The sequence below is a fragment of the Convolutriloba macropyga genome, chromosome 5 (assembly GCF_964194025.1).
Source record: "Convolutriloba macropyga chromosome 5, txConMacr16.3, whole genome shotgun sequence".
NCBI classification, from domain to species: domain Eukaryota; kingdom Metazoa; phylum Xenacoelomorpha; order Acoela; family Convolutidae; genus Convolutriloba; species Convolutriloba macropyga.
In genome coordinates this window covers 72546407-72567905 of record NC_134472.1, presented here as the reverse complement: position 1 = coordinate 72567905, position 21499 = coordinate 72546407, and the positions used below count along the sequence as shown (strand labels likewise).

Genomic DNA, 21499 nt, shown 5'->3' with positions numbered 1-21499 from the left:
TTCAAATTCACTTTTAGCAGAATGAGAGAAGAGAGAAACTAGCCTAGAGAAGTCAAAAAGATTTCACGCAAAATGTTGAAAAGGCGGCAAAATGAGGTAAAGCGAAACATTTTTTTATTCGACGAAGTAAAAAAACATCGCAGGACAAGTCCTGAAATACAATTCAAAGAATTGAATGAAAAACTCAGACGTACTCTACCTGACCAGCAGATCAATTGAACAATGCCAGCCAGAACACAAATCATCAAAGAATTGAGAAACTAAAAGAATCAAAACTAAACAAAAACAAACTCATTGCTAAAACTCTTTAAGCTTTTAATCCTAAGGCAAAATTTTCCCCCTTAAAAACACATATTACAAAAGTTTGTTCAAAACCAATTTTTGTTTCTGAAATCGGTCGTATTATATCTGCAAGACCTTAAAAATATTGACAGTTGAAGATCGATTAACTCGAAAATGACCCAAAATATTAAGAAAAAGAAAACAATTGCAAATTATAAGGAAATGTTGCTGAAAATCTGGATATAAATATCTTAAGAATCATTTCTTTGTCTCTAGAGGCTATCCAGTAACCCAATTCCAAGCTTTAAAAAACTCATTGGCTCATAGATCGATAGGCAATAACTTTTAGAAAAAAAATCAAACTTCAAAAAAAAGAATTTCGTTCTATTAAAATATTGAAAGCCATTCAATTGCCCCCTAGAAACTATTTAATAACATACTGTAAAACCCTGGATGCGGTTACCTGGCTACTAAGGCAAGAAATAATAAATAAAATACAAATGTTTTTTAAAAAAACTTGAAAAAAATAGCAAATTCTATCAAAAATTTTTAAAAGTCGAAAGCTTAAATTGTTGAAAACAAATCCATTGAAACTAACAACCCTGCAGTAACTTTTTATCAGAACTTGGAATAGGTTTTTTTGCACTTGAGACTGAACGAATATCAAAAACTGACAAAAACTTTAGGAAACATTAAAAAATTGCAGATCTTATCAAAAAAAATGCTAAAATTCGAGACATTAAAAAATTAAAAAGCATTCAATTGTTACTAGAAACTATGCACTGCCCTATTAACAAACCTCAGAGGAGATTGCCTGGTCCCTGATACTGGAAAAACTAAAAATAAATGATGAAAAATTTCAAAAACCTGAAAAAAAAGCAAATTTGTTCAAAAAAATTGCTAAAATTAGTGATAATTAAAAGTTGAAACCTATTCCATGGCAACTAAAAATTTTTCAGTAACTTATTATCCAACTCCTAATGAGGTTCTCTTGCCCATGAGACTCAAACAATTTGAATGATGACAATAAATATCTAAAAAAACATGAAAAATTTGCAACATTTGTCAAAAAATGCTAAAATTCATGATGTCAAAAAGTTGAAAACCGTTCCATTACCACTATAAACTGTGCAGTAATCTATCATCACATCAAAACTTAGACGAGGCTTCGTGACACCCAGGGCTAAAAAACTCAAAAAATGACAAAAATTTTCAAAAAACCAGAAAAAAATTGCAAAAATTAGGATCATTTTGTGTGTTTGTGTTTGTAATACCACAACAAATAGCTCATACAATGGTCATAACAAGCAGTTTTTTCTCGCAAAAAGCCTTCATGAGCTTTTAAAAACTTCAACTTAAGACTAATCGAACAAAAATCTCAAAAAAATAACAAAAAACATGAAAAATTGCACCATTTTTAGCCGAAAAACTCCTAAAAATGACCTTTTAACCTTAATTTAAGGCCATCCCAGCAGCTGCACCACTATACGCACTTGAAGGACTACTAAAACCCATTTTGGGCCTCTAATGAAACTTAATGCCCGCTGGGCTTTACCTGTTTATCCCGTTTTGAAAGATCAAAGTCATTGAAAAATGTGTGAACACAACTTAAAAAAAAAAAAAACACAGCGCACCAATACAATTCAAATTCTTTGAATTGTAAAAAAATAGGAGCGCTATAATAGCCGGCTGAGAAGATGAGGGCGGCTATTAATTAATTATCAGTCACTTTGTAAATGACTTTTATACGTTGGCTCTTTTATGTCGAATCATTTAGAAAGGAGAAACATAAGAAAATTTGTGCAAACTTTGAAAATTTTTGTCCTCTTAAACCCCACATAGATACGGAAAACCAACTTCAATCACACAAAGATACGGAAAACCAACCAAAACCCTACTATAACCGAAAATAGTCAAAAGAATCAAAAAGAGTTTTGAAATTACTCAATGCAGTTCGAACAAAGCCAACAACATAGCTGGCAGATTGCCAGAAAACAGCCGCGATAGCTTCGCAGATCTGCAGTCTAAAAACAGAAAAGAGATTTCTTTTCATTAAATGCAGAGATGTGATATTTTGATTACAATCTGTATAACTTACTAGAATGGACTATGAATGGATTAGGAAAACAATTAAAAATCAGATACAACAAAATTCCCGCCGCAAAACCACTCGATTTTTCGCTCCACTTCCTGTTTCGGCGTGACCAAAATCATCACTTCGATTTGACTTCAAAAATCTTTAAAACGTGTGAACAGATCGTTAAAAAAGACAACACCCCAAAAAGAAGGTCAATAATAGCCCTAGCTATCGCTTTGCGGCTATTAAACAAAATTCGGAAAACGTCACGAAGCAAAATTTATTACTCCTACTTTTTGACACTCAGAAAATGGTGTATGAACAGAATACTCGCATTCTCGGCTATTTATTTTTGCAGAGCGCGAAATGATGATTGGGCGAAAAAAAACTTTCGTAACGTTAGGTAAAATCTCGGCAAACGTACGCGACCAATATTTGATTAAATCCACTTGACAGTATAATGTAGTCTAGGATCCGTAACATTTTTCGCTTGTAAATGAAGTAAGAACCTACACATAAAAAGTTTAAGCTCCCCCCAGCAGAGATGAACGGCCCCAAACTTTGGCAAACAATAATAAGGGAAAAGGTCAAAAACAGAGGAGTAGAAAATGTAGCCTCAATCTTAAAATTCTTGGAATTCGGCAATAATATGAGAAAACCTCTCGAATTGAATATACTCAAAATATACAAATGCTCATGAATATTACCACAACGTTGTTATCATCATTATCAAACTCAGGGGCGAAGCCGAGTTGTTGATTAACTTCGAGAGGGCGATAGCAACCGGGTGGAAAGGTTTTTTAATCAACTCTTTTGGAGATTAAAAAAGTTTTATAACTAACGCCACACTACATATGATTTGACTATCCCTTTCCTCTTCATATAGCAACAACGGCCCAAAAAAGACCAGCGGAAAAATATAGTTTAATAGCAAAGCATATTTTCGTAGTATTGATGCGCTAACAGGTTAGTTCATCGGTATGTTGTGCAACTGTTATCGGAACGAGCGTTGAACTTTTCGACAATTTTGTAACGCATTTTACAAATACCAGAGACACTTCACTGCGTTATATTGTCGAGTAGGTTTTGAAGTAATACCTTCAAGTATTTTAACTGATGTTCACCCAATTTCCACAAAGCTCGAGTCAAAGCTTTTTGCTTAGTGCCGAGAATAACTGTTTTTATTTAACCGAGTTTTCGCAAATATCCGATGCCCCCAATTTCAACATCGATTAAGCACCTGAGGAATTATATTTTGTACCCAGACTCATACTGATTGGAGACTAGTGAAAAATGGCACCAGTTTCGGCGCACTTTTCATTTGACTTTGAGTATTAAATTGCCGCCAATTGAATTCAGCTGCTTGTAATTGTGATTGAGAGAATTTTTAGATCACCCAAAACGCAAAAAGTCAAGGGCGTAAAAGACACTCGAAAAGACAAAACGGTCAAGCAAAAATTTTGCATAAAAAAGACACACGCTTCCAAAAATTGCTTCTCTACGAGAGGTAATTAAACAAGATACGTGACAAAACCGCTTGGTTGCAATGTTCAATATCGTCATACACAAATGCGTCTAGGATTACAACTTCTTGACTCATCTTTTTAAAATTATTCATCACTTAATCTCCATAATTTTCACTGCTGCTTTACCTCGTCTTCACTGATGAAGCATATCCTATGTGTATAGTGTGGATTTTGCACTCGGACATTGGCAGCGTATGCAAACTCGTCCTCCTCTTCCATCCCGGCTGCACCCGATCCTTCCTCGCCTTCATCCCCCTCACCAATTGACTCCTCGTCGTTATCCTAAATTTATACACATTTCCGAATTCGATCAACTCCACTACATGTTAAATGCTATAACATGCATCCTCTTACAATTTTCAGACAGAAAAAGCTGAACATCAGCTGTAAATAGATACACTCTAGGCAACACGTTCATTAAATCATATTACATCGAATCGGAATGTAATTCCTCGAGACTTTTTAACACTTGAAGTTTTGCACTATTCTAGAAAGTTGGTTACTCAACTTAGCAACCAAAAAAAAAATACAAAATAGAAAAACAAAATTGAACAGAAGTTATTACTCTTAAAAAAAGGGGCGTGCTTCGATTGTAGCCTGCTTGAACTATGGACAATTTGAAACTATAGGGAGCTTCAAAAAGGTGTTAGAGTTCATCTTACAAATTATTTATTGTAGCGAAAAAATTCTTCGGCACACTTTCAAAACTTTTGTAGTTGACTGAATTATCGCCTCAAGTTTCGGCGACAAGTGCGGCGGGAGGGCGTCGAGGTGCCGGGTTACACGTGGAATGAGGTGGAGGGGTGGACGAGGGGAGCGGGTGAACAAGGGGGTTAGAGTGAGTGGGGAGGGAGGCACTCTTAAGAACACCACTGATGTAACTTCAACAGTTTCCTTGATCCGCATGCTTAGTGACTAGTAAGGCTATAAGATCAACCTAATGCTTACCAGGCGTTACCTGTTCTTGAAGACGAAGTCATTGTCAGACAAAAAAATATCAGACAGAAAGACGTAAGCAGAAAAAAATGCATTAAAAAAAGAACAACAGGAGTAAGTTAATTGCTAACATTCCCGAACGCGAAAAACGGGACCATCTAAACAAATATTACCTAAATAACCGACTACTGTCTGGTGAATTAAGCTAAAACTACCCGCAATTTGAGCTTCGGTTGTTATTGTAGCTGTCGCACAGAGCTGCAATTCGCAGGTAGTTTTGGCGGGATACAGGCGCTTATTGCCGTTTTCAAATGGTACACCCCAGTTGCATTTGTATAATAAAATCAATATATTAGTATTAATGATTAGTGTGTGACTGCCTATCCACAACTTGCTTGTGGTGCGGCGATCTTTCTGCATCTGCGCCATGGTGACTGGAAAGAGGCAAGGAATGCGGATTATTCTGTAGTGTGATCGTGTAGGACTGATGGGATTAAGTCCAGTCATTTGACTATCTCTACTGGTCATTTTCAAAGGTCAATCACTTTCAGGTCCGTGGTGTTCATACTGCAGTTAAAAATGTGGTTTACGTCATGTGGTGCTACTGCACATTTGGGATAGCTGTTATTAACATTGTCACAGAGTTTAGAAGGGGGCAGTATCCAGTTCCAGTTGTGCTAATCGGATACGTGCAATTCGTGGCAGCATTTGTGTACCTAGTTGCTTGTTGTATTTGTTGAACTGAGTATGGACCGTGTTTCAGTGGATACTTTTGAGCGCATTTTTGTATTCTTTGAGACTTAATTGCTCTCTATTGTTTGTGTGTTGTTTCACGCGGTTCTTAAAAGTATCATTTAAGGTCGGCCTCATGGGACGAAAACTGTTTACAACAGGTTGTTTCATGATCAGCACGTCGGCTCTGATAACTGCAGTCACTGCCAGCAACTTGTTTAGTATGTTATTGCACTTTTGTAGTTTCCTTTGGTACTTCCTACATGTTCTCCAAAATTGAGCATACAATCGAAGCTGACACCAGGGTCCTTTCGACATTACTGGTGTTGCCGAATTGTTGATAATCAGGTGTGGGCCCAATTTGGCCTTCTTGCTCCAAGTTGTGAACACAGTCGCGCTTGATTTCTTAGCTGCTAACTTGAGTTTTATCGATTCTAGTAAGTCTTGTAGAACATTTAGGTACGGAGTTATTATGTCACGTAATTTTTCATCCTGTGGGTGAGATGTAGTTAAAGTTACATCATCAGCGGGAGACATGTTTTTATCTTTTGGGGGTAGAGGCAGCTCACTCATGTAGATGTTGAAGAGCATTGGCGATAAAACACCACCATGGGTGACACCGTGTTTGAATTTTCTCCAATTTGATTTTTATTGTTATATTCTACGTAAGAAAACCTGCCCTGTAAGTATGAAGCGACTGATCTTTTAGTGCTATTCGGTGATCAATCCCGTCGAAAGCGGCGTTGAGGTCTAAGGCTACTAGCAGAGTACGGTTGCTGGATTTCTTTTAATTCATGCATTTTTGTAGATCGTTGACAATTTTGAGAGCTGTTGTGGAGTGCTCAAGACTAAAGCCATGCTGATGTTCTTAGGTCACTTAGTAAGTTTTTCTGTTAGTTTTGCAATGAGAGAGTGCAATTAGTCTGAAGCTTTTAGATTTGTCGTCTATGGGTTTTCCCGGCTTGGGTAGGGGTACAAACCGACCAACTTTTCCAGATGTCCTGAGTTTTTGCTGTTTACAGAAGTGTTTATGGTGTCAGTGAGATATCTAAGAGCAATGGGGCCTAGATGGTGTAGGTGGATTGGCGCTAATCTATGAGACCAGAGCCTTACTTCTCTTCGTGTCTCACAGCTTCCTTCACTGTGTTGCACTTAAATATTCTGCCCTCTATTTTAAGTTTCCTTATTATTCTTAGTGTATTTCTTGTTTTTCATTTTTCTTGGGTGCATTGTTCGTAAAACTTGTTGGCGCATTTCTTCTGATCACAGTAAAGAGAAGCTTTCTTAGCGTCAAAGTATATGGCTCTATTTGCGGGTGGTTTACAGTTACTTGACCAAAGTCCTTTAACTATGCTACAGACTTTAGATCAGTTACCTCTGTGAGTGAGTGTAGTTTTTGTACAAACTCAATTCATTTTTTTGCGCTTGACAAATAAGTTTGTTTATTTCAAAGATTATTTGCGTTATTTTGGGGTCCCCTGGATGTTTTCTTTGAATTCCATATCCTTTCAGAAAACTTTACTGCTTCGCTGGGAAAATTCGCAACCACTGTTTTAGCTCTTCCTTATGAGATATGGCTGCCAGCCTGTGCATTGATGGCTGTCCTTAAGGTCTTTTCCACGTGGTAGACACATTTGTTGGCCTTGGTTATTTCTTAGTTTTAGTTCAATGTCGCTTTTAAAACTTACCCAGTCAGCTTTGCTGAAGTTGATGAAAGTTCTTTGTGGTGTTGTGTGTGATGAGGTCAAAGGTGACGGATTGAACTATTGGTAAATGCTCCGGGCCTACTGCGTGCTCCGTGCGCCAGTCGATGTTCATTGCGATGCTCGAGATGGCGAGACTGATGTCGGGGGAGCTTTTAAAAGAAACAGTTATTCTTGTGCTGGATTTTTCGTTGAGTACGATTAGAGAGGTCTACTTTACTTGCAATATTGTTTACTCTGGTGTCTTCCGGTAGATTCGAGTGCCATAGAGGGCTATGAGCATTGAAATCACCGACAATATTGCAACCACATAATTCAAGTAGTTTACTTATTGATGTCCTCTATGCTGCATCACAGGTAGAAGGTGGTATGTAGGTGTTCACTAGTTTGATGTTATCACCACCTGAGATGAGTTCTATGGCTAGTACTTCTAGGTGTCTGTCAGAAGTCTTACGTTTATTTTCTTGAAACAGAAATGAGTCCTTAATGATAAAAGCTACCCCTTCACCTTTGCCTTTCTTTGGGCCTATTTTCTTGGATTATGGAATAGCCAGGTGGGCTTTTGAGGGTGGATTTTTCATTGAGGTTGGTCTCCTGGATGGAGGCTATTTGGATGTTATTTTTCTGCATCCAGTCTATAATGTCTAGTTTTTGTTTCAGACCATAACAATTCAGTTGAAGAATGTTGAGTTGTGTGTTGTCGTGAGTGGGGAAACTCTGCCTTGTATTTGCTTCTATAATCTTGCACCACGAGCAGCGCTAACAGTCAAACTTGTTGTTTCAGTGCTCTAAGGGCTGTAAGTTAGTGCAATTAAGGTGTACCTATCCTCCTCGGCCGCACCAGACGCCATATTGATTCCAGTTGCTTTGGTGACAAATAGCAAACGGCGTTGGGCCGGGGTTTGTTTATTTGGGCTTCGGTAGTAGCTAGCTTTGGTTTAGTGAGGCTAGCTGAACTTATTACGGGAGCAGAAACAGGCATGGATTTGGTGTTTGAAGGACAGGTATGGATTTGGTGTTTGAAGGGGGGTTGAAGGGCGTGAACGGAGTCGGGTTGAAAGGGGCACGGGTGGGGCGTTAATTAGGGGGTGTGGAATTGAAGCGTAGGGTGGACGAGTCCAGTGTACACCGAGAAAAAATGTTATGAGAACAAACGAAAAATAAATCTTAACGAAGAGAAAATATACATAGGTGAGGTCAATACCAACTCATAATTGAAATTTCATTAAGTGAGTTCAGAAGTCAACTTTTCCCAGTGAGGTAAGTCGAAAACATGACACGTAGTTGACCTAAAAGTCGACGCAAAAGTGAGTAACAAATGCCGTCATACGCACATATTAAACTGCACAGCAGTAGAAGTCACTGAAAAGTAAGAAGTCAAATGGTCGCAAGACTCATCAAGGGAAACGTCAAATTAAAAAAGTAACTACGATGAGAAGTGAATCAAAGATGAATCAAGATAATTTGCTTGCTTGCAGAAACTCTGATCACACATCCAATTCTTGCTCTTTCAATTTTGTTAAGAATAAAAACGTTCTTTTCTCTCCTCTTCGAAGTTGATCACACCTGAAATTTATTCACTCTTCTCCTTCATTTCCCTGACACTATGGCTACTTTTCGAGTCCGAGTTGATAAATCAGTAGACAACCATAACAACCATTCGGTTCGTCATCTCTCGGTTCATGGACTCATCTTTGATACGCAAACAAATTAAGTTTAAAAAATGAGTATCCATTAACACAAGCTTCCCTCATTCACCTTTGAGGTAATGTCATTGCAATGGGATGTCTCTTCATCGTGGTTTCCGTTGATATCTGTTGCAATGCCATTCTGGACCGGACAAGTGGGACTGTCGTCAACAACTTCGGGAGTTATCATTGTTGGAAAACCCTGCGGACTTAGTTGATCGACTGAAAGCAGACAAACCTTTCTTGATATTTTGGTCCAGTTTCAGATCAATCGTAATATAACAATTTTGACACCAATTATTAAATTAGATTAATTCTTAATGAATCAGGTGCAGACCGACATTTTTGCAGCACAACGCATTTTAAAATGAGCTCTCAAGTTAACCTCGGTGCGCAAGATAAAAGCAACAACTTACCACTAATTTCAACAGTTACGCAATCATTGTCGGAGCAATCGTCTGCATACGCCCATTGTGAGGGTGATAGAAGATCAGACCTTTCTTCTTCTAAACTTTTCAATTCTCTATGAGCAGTTCGTGATTCACTTGAAATGGTTCCGTTGGAGCAATGATGTCTAGCGTTAAACGCTTCTCGTGACTGTTCCGCTTGTCGCCTCCATGGTGAAAAGCTCAAAATTTCATGAAGTCTCTCGAATTCATCTTTACATCTCCCTTCATATTGGAAATTTGGCAGCCTCTTGAATATCGGATTGGAGCAATTGTCTGCTTTCGAGAAGTCTTGAGGGGCTATCAAAGTAGTTGTTGTCTTTTTAATCAAAGAATCACACGTTTCATCATCAGTGTCAGTAATAGAGTCGGGACTGATACATCTGAAATCAAGTATATAAAATGTAAAGCGGCGATTAACTAAAATCGGGTCTTTCCTATTATAGCCCCCAGCTTAGTCGTCAGATAACCTTTAACCCCCCCCCCCCCCCCCCTCATGGTAATTATACCATAATGGGGGGCTATAATTTCACCCTAAACTCAGCCCAAGATCCTCAGTTGATGATTCATCAACCCAAAAGAAACATTCTGTGAGCAATTAATAGTGGTTTGTGCCAGAAAGATGGCTTGGAGTTGTGAATGGGGCTTCACTTGCAGATACTCTAGATAAAATGTGGATAACATTTGAAATTCGCATTACGTCGTGTTCTGGTAGAATCAACACAAATGAAGCGTTTGCAAATTCCCTAAAAGTTTTTTTCTATTTCTCTTACTACAGTTATTTTCTCCGAACCTAATCGAGTGCAGGGCGAACAAGATAACCAAAAATTTTTCTCGCGTGATAAACCCTTCTATTGTCTGAGTCAGAATCCAGATCGATAAAACACAGCTTTTAGTTTTTCTCCTTTTACTGAACGCAACCACATGAATGAAGCGTTTGCAAGTTTCCTAAAAGTTTTTTTTCTATCTTTTTTACTACAGTTATTTTCTCTCGAACCTAATCGAGTGCAGGGCAAACAAGATAACCAATAATTTTTCTCGCGTGAAACCCTTCTATTGTCTGAGTCAGAATCCAGATCGATAAAACACAGGTTTTAGTTTTTCTCCTTTTACTGAACGCAATAACATGCATGAGCCAATTTTAATCCGCTTATGAGGTTTGTGAAAGACATTGAGAAAGAGAGTTTAGGCTGTAGTGATAAATCACAAGGGTTTGCACCATTCTCTTCAAGACTGATTGGATTTTCTGAATCATAATCAGTTGCAGAGTATCGTCAAGGAACAGCAATTTGCCTCTGAGAAATTTTTGATGTAATTCTAATAAAAATTCGTAAGAAACTTTAATCAATTTCCTGAAGACTGATACTTCTACGGTCTCTGATTATATTGACTAGTTTATCCAGAAATTTTCTTCTGCCTCTTTCTTAGTCAATTTTTCAGTTGCTCTTAACTCATTTTGACGCCTGTTAGTCCAGTCAGTAATCTTAATTGGTAGTTGGATATTATGCTTCCCTTTTTTTAAGTCTTCAATCACCAGCAGCTCGTGTAATTCGAATTTTGATTTTCATTCTGCCTAAAATCCACTAATTGCCTTTTTTTAAGTGCCTTCAATTTATGTGCTTTCTGATTTGTTGTCAAAACAGGCCTGAGATGAATAGTTAATTACTGGGATAACATACTTGTTTGCAATGTAAAAGAAACCAATTTGTAGAATTAAAATTACTTCCGATATTTAAAACCAACGTTTTCGAACTTTACGTTCATCGTCAGGTTAACACTGTTTTACAAATTGTTGAAAGATAAAACAAATATGTATTTACATTTGTCTGAGACCACACTTGAAACAATTCTAGGAACTATTCTAAAAAAATCAATCGAAAATTTTTTCATATGAACAATATTTAGCCTATTTACAACTCATGTTTACATCCGTTATCAATTTATTTAAAAACATTCCTATTCCGGATTTTTCGATTTTGGCCATGTTCTTGTTTTTTTTAGGATCATTCCGAATTCGCCCTAAACTTCAGTATCCCTCATGTGGAGATTTTGCAAATTTCGTTTTGTCATGCACAAAATGTTTCTTGCCCTATTTTTCCTCATCTAGTCAAACTTATAATTTGAACTAATATTTTAACGTGAGTTCCCGCCCCCTATATTCATCGAGTGTGTTTAGTGCCGGTATCAGCTTGCTAATGTATAAAGCTTCGATAATCATTAGTTTTTCTATTGTCCGATAGGCGTCCACAATTCTCCATTCAATCTCATTTGTGGCGCCACGACATTCAACCAGATCTTGACCCACCTGTGAATCCTTCTTTTGATGTTCTGTTAGCCTTGTGGTAACATGCCGGCTTGTTCGCCCAACATAGATGGATCCGCATCCCATACATTTAATCTCATTTACCACGTGGGATTTCAGGTCTCTATTGAAAGATGATTTCAGGTTGGGGAGGCATGATCTTAATTTCCGCGTTGTAAAAACCACTTGCAGTTCGCATAATTTCTTCAACTTGCTTGCAAAGTTTTGAGCAATGTTGCCTCTGTATTGTAGAAAAATAATTGACTTATCATAAGATCGAGTTTTGCTTCTTTGATGTTTTTTTGGTGTTGTTCTCAATTGGTCTTTAACGCCACTTATTATCTTTTCTAGAGTCTGGTTCTCTATTTTTGAAGACCAATCTTCTGGATATTGATTTTTGGTCCAGCAAGTTCTGTTCTTTTCAAGAGCCTGATCGAAGGCCAACTAATTAGAGGTTGCTTTAAAAACCCTATGAACCGTTTCTCGAATCACTTTTTTCTTATGATGAAGCCAATGACAGGTGATATTACTTTTGCTGCTCACATTTACGTTAATGTCAACAAAAGCCAATTTCCCTTCCGTGTTAACTTTTTCTAAGCTGAATTGCAGGTTGTGTATAAACAACTTCCAATTTTTATATACTTGTCCGGGTCACCACGAACCGTGCAGATAATGTCATCCATATACCTTTTAAACAATTTCATCTCCTATTAACTCCCCACTATCTGCTGGTTGTTGCAATAATAACAAATCCAAACAACATCCTGCATTTTGGCGTATTCCTCATTCGATATCTTTTGGCATCTTGCATAAAACCAGTTTTTGCATGACTCACATTCTACTCCTCTTCCTCGGAATGTCACTCTCCTTTTACAGTCTTAGCACTTCCCGTTTTGGTCGGATATGGAAATATTTTCATTGAGCTCTGGTTTTTGCAGTGATGCCTCAAACGATTTCATCCACACGTTTGCTAGTATTGCAGCCATGCACCCATAGCCAGACCATCTGATTTTACATAACAAATTCCATTACATTTGAACTGAACATTCCGCATTGCAAGCTTTAGCAAACTTTTCATGGCGGATCTTGGGATATCTGGAGCAAGATTGCTTGAATAGAGTTCTCTTAGAGCAATTTCTATAACCTCTCCAACCGGAACGTTGGTGTACAAACTTTTTAAGTCAAGAGATACTATCTGCTTGTCATCTTCAAGAGTGAGAGACTCTAAGGCCTTTCTAGCATCTTGCGTGTTGGTTTCAATGTTTGCGCCCAATAGTTTCTGGAAAAACGGTGTCAGAAATCTGTTTAAGTTTTCATAGCTGCTACCAGGTATCGAAAGAGCAGGTCGGAGAAGTGTATCTTTTTTATGTACCTTTGCCAGGCCATAAAGAATCGCTGGTTGTGAACCTGTTGACCAGAGTCTTTGGTAAATTTTGTCACTAATTTTCCCTTGCTTCATTAATTGTTGCAGGCTGTTTTTGATCTTTTTTTCATCTTTGATCACAATATCATCTTTTGGTCCATTGATTTTTTGAAACTGATCTGAGTTCAGCACCTCATCAAGTTTTTCCATGTACGTTGACTTCTTCATCACACGGAAATCGCAGCCTTTGTCAAATGGTACCGCCAGCAAATGATTGGCTTTTAGGCTTTTAGGTAATCAATCACATTTTTGACCCCTTTATCCATTGGGGTTTCGCGTACTTTTTTGCATACCATTTTGCGGACGCCTTAAATTCACAAAGCTTCTCAACCTCAGTGTTATTCTCGCGTAACTCACGTACAAGTTTGTCTACGTCGGCAAGGAAGTGCACCTCATTAATATTGTCCCTCACAGGGTGTTTAGTTCCCAACGATAAGATGTCAATTACAAACTTTGGAAGTTCACGGCCATCCATTATCACAACTTTACTATGGGAGCCATTCCGCAGTGGTTTATCCTGTCTCTCGGACAGTTTATAACCATTTTGGAGTGTTTCCTCGTTTCATGCCTAATGCTGCCCAAACGGATGGCATCAGTTCTGGTCTCACATTCTCCCTAAAATTACTCCTATCTGTCTCAAATTTTTCCTTGAACACTTTACGGCCTTTTTCCGCACGGTTTATATCCTCTTTCAAGAGCTTTAATTGAAAACTGTGCACCGCTTGTTCAGAAAAAATTTCATTTTTAGGAGCGCGAAACCTCAAAAAATCCGGAATTACCTAATTGTTTTGGCATTGTTTTAAAAACTCAATTCGGTGATTGCAGCTAGTGACCTTATTTAGGGTTTTCAAGTAATCAAGATAAAGTTTGTAACAGTTTGATCTTTTCGAAATATACCTGAGCCACGTCTTTGATAGCAGCAACCACATACCTCAAAGAAGCTCAAGGACAGGAGGCAATGAAACCCGATTTTTCAGCAGCTCCTCCTCAGTCTGTGTCTGTTGCACCTTCCTTGCCTTGGCTCTCAATTTCCTATGCATTTTGCCCCAGTTCATGCTTTTTCCTTTCTTGAGCAGCCCTCTTAAATTGTACTGATGGCGTAATACTGTCTCCAGGGTCCTAATCTACAGCCCAGCCTCCTGATGCAGCTGGGAATACTTTCTTGGCTGCATCTTCCTCTTTCTCTTCGAAATCAGGTTCTTGGTTACGCTTAGCACCAGTACCTCAGACTTCAGCAGCTCCTGAAAAATATCCTCTGTGCCTATGCGTCGACAGTAGACAATCGCTATGAAGCGGTCTTTGTTCGTTCTAAGAAACGATGTTAACTCTGGCACGCTGCAGGGTTGGTAGTTGTTTGACATGTGGTGGGAGATTGTGTTATTTATCAGGTCGGGCCACACTACCAAGTCGTTCCTCTTGCTCAGATGACCCTTCTGAAGGAGATTCCTTGCGTTTTTGAACCAGTTTTTGGAATTTCTGTTGAAGGAGAGTGCGGGAACCGATGTAACTTTCCCTAAAAACTGTTTTTGTTTGAATATGGAAGACTATTTACAGCTTGGTGAAGCGAACTTGCAGCCAAAATGTGCACCATCTCTGTAAATCTATAAAATTCATACTCGCTAAAACACTAAAACACTGAAAACTTCTCAAAATATTTTGCAATTAGCCCTTCTTTAGACTTGTTTTCAAAATATTTGACAAAGTAAATAATGTAAACGAAACCGATTTGTCAAATCAGAATTGTTTCCGATATTTAAAACAAACGTTTTCGAACTTTACGTTCATCGTCAGGTTAAAACTGTTTTACAATTTGTTAAAAAGATAAAATATATAAAAACATTCGTATTCCGGATTTCTCGATATTGGCCGTGTTCTTGTCTTTTTAGGGTTATTCCGAAATTGCCCTAGACTTAAATATCCCTCTTGTGGAGGTTTTGCAAATTTCGTTTTGTCATGCACAAAATGTTTAATGCCCTATGTATCCTCATCTACTCAAAATTATAATTTGAACTAATATTTTACTGTTGAAGAGAAAAAAAACAAACTGTTGAATAGAGTTGTTTCTCTTCAGAATATATAAAGCCTTCCAGACTTTTATGTGACGCTTATGAAAGTTTGGCTTCCAGTTCAGGTTCGATGCCTTTTTCATGCTAAGATCTTTCTTTTCACATCTTGAATTTACAGTGCACTGGTATTCGCAATCTTTCTACTTGACAATCAGTTCCCAACATTTATTTCCGTTCAATTTCATTAAATAATCGCTACACCAGTTTTCAAAGGACTCCATATCGCTTTCCAATTTCTGAGGTATCGAAGTTTTTAATTTGAAATGATCTGCACATCCGAACACATTGTCATGTGTTGTTTGAGCGAGAAGATCGTTTACATAGAAAATAATTAGCAGATGTCCTAAAAACGAGCCTTGAAGGACACCGCTGTTTGCCTGCTGGTTTCAGAAATGCAGTTATTTACTTTAATGTACTGTTTGCGTCCAATGAGATAGCTTGCAACTATTTTAGGAAGTTACTTCCGCTTCCTGATGTTATACTTTTGTCTAGAATTTTATCATAAACTGCTCTGTATTAAGATTTTTTAAAGTCGAGGTGAAGTACAAAGAGCTAAATTTCTTTATACCCATCAATCTCTGAATGTTCAGCAATTGAATTTTTTGCATAATTCACTGAACTTAGTTGCTGTAAAATGTTCAAATAAGATGAAAATGTCCTTTATAATTGTGTTTTTTTATCGAGCACCATCACCTGACAAAAGTTTTTCATCATTTATATGAGTTCGCTTCTGAATGATCTTACAAAAAAAAATTTTTACTTATTTTTAGACTTGATGAAATTAAAAATCATCAAATAAAAAACACTCAGATGACTAATGGGTATTCAGACATGCTAAAGCTTTTCGGATATAAACAGGGAATAGCCTCACCAACAAGAATCACAGAAAACTTGTCCACATTAATTAATCACACCATCTTCAATGATGCCTCCTTGTAACCAGATATTCATGTTGAAGAGTTTATTTTATCCCACCCTTGTGCTGTAAAAGTATAACTTCTATTTGCCAGATATCAAACCACTCATCCACCCACTTGGTTTCGATACGAAAGTGGACAATCCTTAGTTACAGTCAGCCCTTGAGAGAATTTTTGTCAGTTCTTGCCAAAAAATTAGAAATTACGAACTCAACTGAGGACCCGATAAAATGTTTGTTTACATAGCTGATTCATTAACTGACACAATCCAAAAGTTTACAGAAGTGCTGCTCGTTTTCGAACTTTATGTTCATCGTCAGGTTAAAACTGTTTTACAAATTGTTAAAAAGATAAAATATATAAAAACATTCGTATTCCGGATTTCTCGATTTTGGCCGTGTTCTTGTCTTTTTAGGGTTATTCCGAATTTGCCCTAGACTTAAATATCCCTCTTGTGGAGGTTTTGCAAATTTCGTTTTGTCATGCACAAAATGTTTTATACCCTATGTATCCTCATCTAGTCAAAATTATAATTTGAACTAATATTTTACTGTTGAAGAGAAAATAAACAAACTGTTGAATAGAGTTGTTTCTCTTCAGAATATATAAAGCCTTCCAGACTTTTATGCGACGCCTGTGAACGTTTGGCTTCCAGTTCAGGTTCGATGCCTTTTTCATGCTAAGATCTTTCGTTTCACATTTTGAATTTACAGTGCACTGGTATTCGCAATCTTTCTGCTTGACAATCAGTTCCCAGCATTTATTTCCGTTCAATTTCCTTAAATATTCGCTACACCAGTTTTCAAAGGACTCCATATCGCTTTCCAATTTCTGAGTTTTCGAAGTTTTTAATTTGAAATGATCTGCACATCCGAACACATTGTCATGTGTTGTTTGAGCGAGAAGATCGTTTACATAGAAAATAATTAGCAGATGTCCTAAAAACGAGCTTTGAAGGACACCGCTGTTTGCCTGCTGGTTTCAGAAATGCAGTTATTTACTTTAATGTACTGTTTGCGTCCAATGAGATAGCTTGCAACTATTTTAGGAAATTACTTCGGCTTCCTGATGTTATACTTTTGTCTAGAATTTTATCATAAACTGCTCTGTATTAAGATTTTTTAAAGTCGAGGTGAAGTACAAAGAGCTAAATTTCTTTATAATTTTTGAATTGTTAAAAGCAGGTCTAGAAATAAGATGAATTGTGGTACAACTAATCCTCCCTCTGGATTGTCACGCCTACATCACAATGAAGAAAGAGAATACCAGCTTGTGCCAGATATTTCCAAGTCGCAATGATACTACTCCAATAATTGCAAAATTCGTCAGACCTGAGGTGAAATTTCCTGTTATGACCGCTAATGAGAAGTTGCAAGATGCCGGCAGTAATGTCTATATCATTGATGATGTAACCCTTCTATAAGCGGAAATTGCGGAAGCCTTACGTGAGCAGTCCGATGTCAGTGAGTTTTGTATGGTGAAGGAGAAAGTTTTTGTATACTACAATAACCAGGTAAACGTGTTTTCGCAACTTTTGTTGAACTACAAAAACATTTCTCACAACTATTGACTGATGTTGGTAAAACAACTCCTATTTTTTCCAGAGGGTTCTCTTAAATAATGAAATAAAAACAAAACGAGTTAACTTCTGAATACAAGTTCGATACAGAATCTATTTGATGAGATAGAATCATACAAAGATAATTTTGCTGGAAACAAACTGTTTCTAATTTGTCTAACCGAGACGAGGCTGAATGAAAAAACTCACGAAATATTGTTTGGTTGAAAGGAATATAGCCCTTTGTTCTATCTTAACGGCAAGTCAAAAAATGACGGGGTAGTTATCTATACCCATCAATCTCTGAATGTTCAGCAATTGAATTTTTTGCATAATTCACTGAACTTAGTTGCCGTAAAATGTTCAAATAAGATGAAAACGTCCTTTATAATTGTATTTTTTTATCGATCACCATTAACTGACAAAAGTTTTTCATCATTTATATGAGTTCGCTTCTGAAAGATCTTACAAAAAAAAATTTCGCTAAATTTTATACTTGATGAAATTAAAAATCATCAAATAAAAAACACTCAGATGACTAATGAGTATTCAGACATGCTAAAGTTTTTCGGATATAAACAGGGAATAGCCTCACCAACAAGAATCACAGAAAACTTGTCCACATTAATTAATCACACCATCTTCAATGATGCCTCCTTGTAACCAGATATTCATGTTGAAGAGTTTATTTTATCCCACACTTGTGCTGTAAAAGTATAACTTCTATTTGCCAGATATCAAACAACTCATCCACTAACTTGGTTTCGATACGAAAGTGGACAATCCTTAGTTACAGTCAGCCCTTGAGAGAATTTTTGTCAGTTCTTGCCAAAAAATTAGAAGTTACGAACTCAACTGAGGATCCGATAAAATGTTTGTTTACATAGCTGATTCAATAACTGACACAATCCAAAAGTTTACAGAAGTGCTGCTCGTAAAACAAAGGAATAACCGTCATTGGTTCACCGAAAGTGTTTGTAAAAACTCTGTCGAGGTCAGAACGTCTTTGAAGAGGTACAGACAAGCAGCAACATCTAAAAACAAGTCCAAAAATTCAATTCAGCGCAATAACTGCCAAAAACCCATTAAATTTTCAAAGAAGACTTTTAAACCAAGAAATCAAACAAAACATTTGAGGTTATCTTTAAAGGATGATGACCTTGATATGATAACAGATGAAAACTCCATTGTACACATGTTTTCATTGTACTCCATTGTACAAATTCATTTCACTGGAAGCAGACCCTTCTAAGTCCCTGAATTCAAACCAATTCGCAAAAATTCTCTACTCAATAACTGGAATAATCATTCTATGTTCTTCCTAAGTGCTACTGTTTTCAAAGTATCCGACAAGATAAAACTAATAAATGAAATTGAGGCAACGGACGTAGATAAAGTTCTAGCAAAGATTTTAAAACTAAGTCATGGTGCAAGCCTCCATCTTTTGACAGATGTGATTAATGTTTCAAGGCGAACTGAAAGTTTTCAAGAGCTCCTTTGATAACTATACTTCAATCTCGATTTTGCCATGCCAAATTAAAGTTTTTGAAAGAATTGTTCTGCGCAGGTTTTTAGGTTTTTTGAATAAAAACAACATTTTTGTACCCAAAACAGGTAAGATTGAGACCAAAGTACAACACTAAAACTGCACTTGCAGAGTTAACAAAAAAAATCAGGCACGATTAAGATAATCATTTTAGTTGCATGTTGATTGATCTCAGGAAAGCGTTTGACACCATCAACCATCATTTCCTATTACGGAAACTGGAAAAATATGCAATGCGTGGTGTTTGTCCGGATTGTTTTAAATCATACCTCTCCCAAATGTAACAAGCGGTCCAAATGGGAGAAACAATCACGTCGTTTCAATCAGATCACTGTGGTGTACCTCAAGGCTCCATCTTAGGACCATTACTGTTCTTCACACATATAACCTATACCTAATTTTAGTGGTAATTTGATTCCTTATCTGTTCGCTGATGACACGATTAAATTTTAACGAACAAGTTAGAGACATACCATACTGTATAGAACAATATAAGCTAACCTTGAAAGTTGAAAACCCCAATTGGTCCACTCTGGACTCGGAAACGAATGTTGTAACCTTCAATGGAAATCTAATAATTCAATTAGCGGCAGTAGATAACCGTGGCATTTTTAGGGTGATAAATTGGGTTTCAGGGATCATATCAAAAAAGTTGAAAACAAATTGATAAAGCACTCATAAGTTGTAGTAAGGCTTTGAAATATTGTAGACAAAAATGTACTATGGAGATACTACCGACTATACATGCAAACCATCATTTAATATGGTACGTCAAGACAACCACTGGAACCTAATTATTTACTACAGAAGCGAATTCTTGGATTGAATAACTTCATCTCGCCCAAAGAATCAACAGAAGAACTCTTTACCAGTCAACAAGTTTCAAATATCTACGAAATTTATAGCAAGGAAAGAATTTGCGGCAAACTCTCTGCATGAATTATTCGTGGAAAAAACAATAAACCCGAGATTCTAGTCTAAGTTTTTACCTTGTGCCAAGCATGAGAAACAAACTCCACAAAAATTTGTTGATTTTCAGAGGAACTCCTCTACTCGATAAACTGATAAGAAGTGGAGCCCTCTCCGTGGCTTTCAAGTGGTCCAGTGCCAACGAGCACAAAGAAATCCTTCGTGAGGCCAAGTCACAAATAGATTTTATAGACGAAATCAGCATAATCTTTACGTGATTAGGTATCTCATAAACTGTCTGGCTCCTCCGTGCATAGATTGACAAATAACGAGGTTCCTCTGTGTTGGTTTAAATATAGGTTGTTTATTGTTTACACCATGTGTCACCATTAAGGAAAATAACTTCTTCTTAACTTCTTCTTCTAATCCACGTAATCTGCATCGTGTTGTGTTGCAGTTGGTATCTCGTATAGATGGTTGAATTCAAACTAATGAAGGTGTTTTTAATCACTTCGGAGTAGGCTCATTGCGCAATACTGTTATTTATTTTAGTTCCTTGCATAAAAATGGTCATTATTTAGGTTAGTTTACGGTGAGATGGAATAAGTCAAGCCTTGAATATCAAGAAGAACAGTTTAGATAGTGACCTCAAATTTTTTAATATTGTGTTGCCTCATGTTATCAGGGCAACACACCTTATTGTTTCAGGACTTATTTGAATCTCTTTTTTCCCTTCATTTGATCTGATGTTGCTGCACTTGGTCTTTTTGTTCTTTGATTAAATTTTATATTGCTTTTGAAAAATACTTATGGGAAAAATCAGCTAAAGAATCTGCTTTTCTGCTCATTATCTTGATTTTGTTTTGATGAACATTTTTCAGAGTTTTGATTAAATTTAAGAAACCATCTTAATTATTTATGAATGTCTGTGGACCTTCTGTCGGAAAAATTGTTTCTTCGAATTTAGGTTGATCTTTTTCAAGCTGATCTCTCAGTCTTGATGATTGTTGATGTGCAGTTTTCTTTGGCTGCATACTTTTTTAGTTTTTTTTCTGTTAGTTCTCATGCAAACAGTTATGTCTTGTTGTTCAGTTATGTCTAGCATCGCGTTGTTGTTCCACCTGTTGAAGTTTTTAATAGGTGGACTGTCACAACAATATATAAGCATTCATTTGCCTTTCGTGTCATCTTTCACTGCGATGTATTTAGCATTTTTTTTAAAAAAAAAAACTGTTTGCATGAGATATAACTTTATTCGCAATTAGCTCCCCACAGGCATGCATAAACAAACAGTGGTTCCCTACATATATGAAAATAAGTCAAGTAACGCCAACGGTTAAAGAAGGCTGATGTGACATGTTATTGGCCAATACGTCTCCTCTGCTCTT

At 37.0% G+C, this 21499-nt stretch overlaps 1 protein-coding gene across 2 annotated transcripts in view; it reads right to left on the bottom strand.

The window, feature by feature from the left end:
* The window catches only part of LOC142339620 (uncharacterized), a 62809-nt gene that overhangs the window by 29957 nt on the left and 11353 nt on the right, over positions 1-21499 (bottom strand). For both annotated transcript variants that reach the window (XM_075389790.1, XM_075389791.1), the window contains exons 2-4: positions 9361-9773; positions 9015-9166; positions 4012-4167 (exon numbers count right to left, since the gene is read on the bottom strand). In XM_075389790.1, the coding sequence (XP_075245905.1) occupies positions 4012-4167; positions 9015-9166; positions 9361-9773 (721 nt within the window). The remainder of the gene's footprint in view (positions 1-4011; positions 4168-9014; positions 9167-9360; positions 9774-21499) is intronic.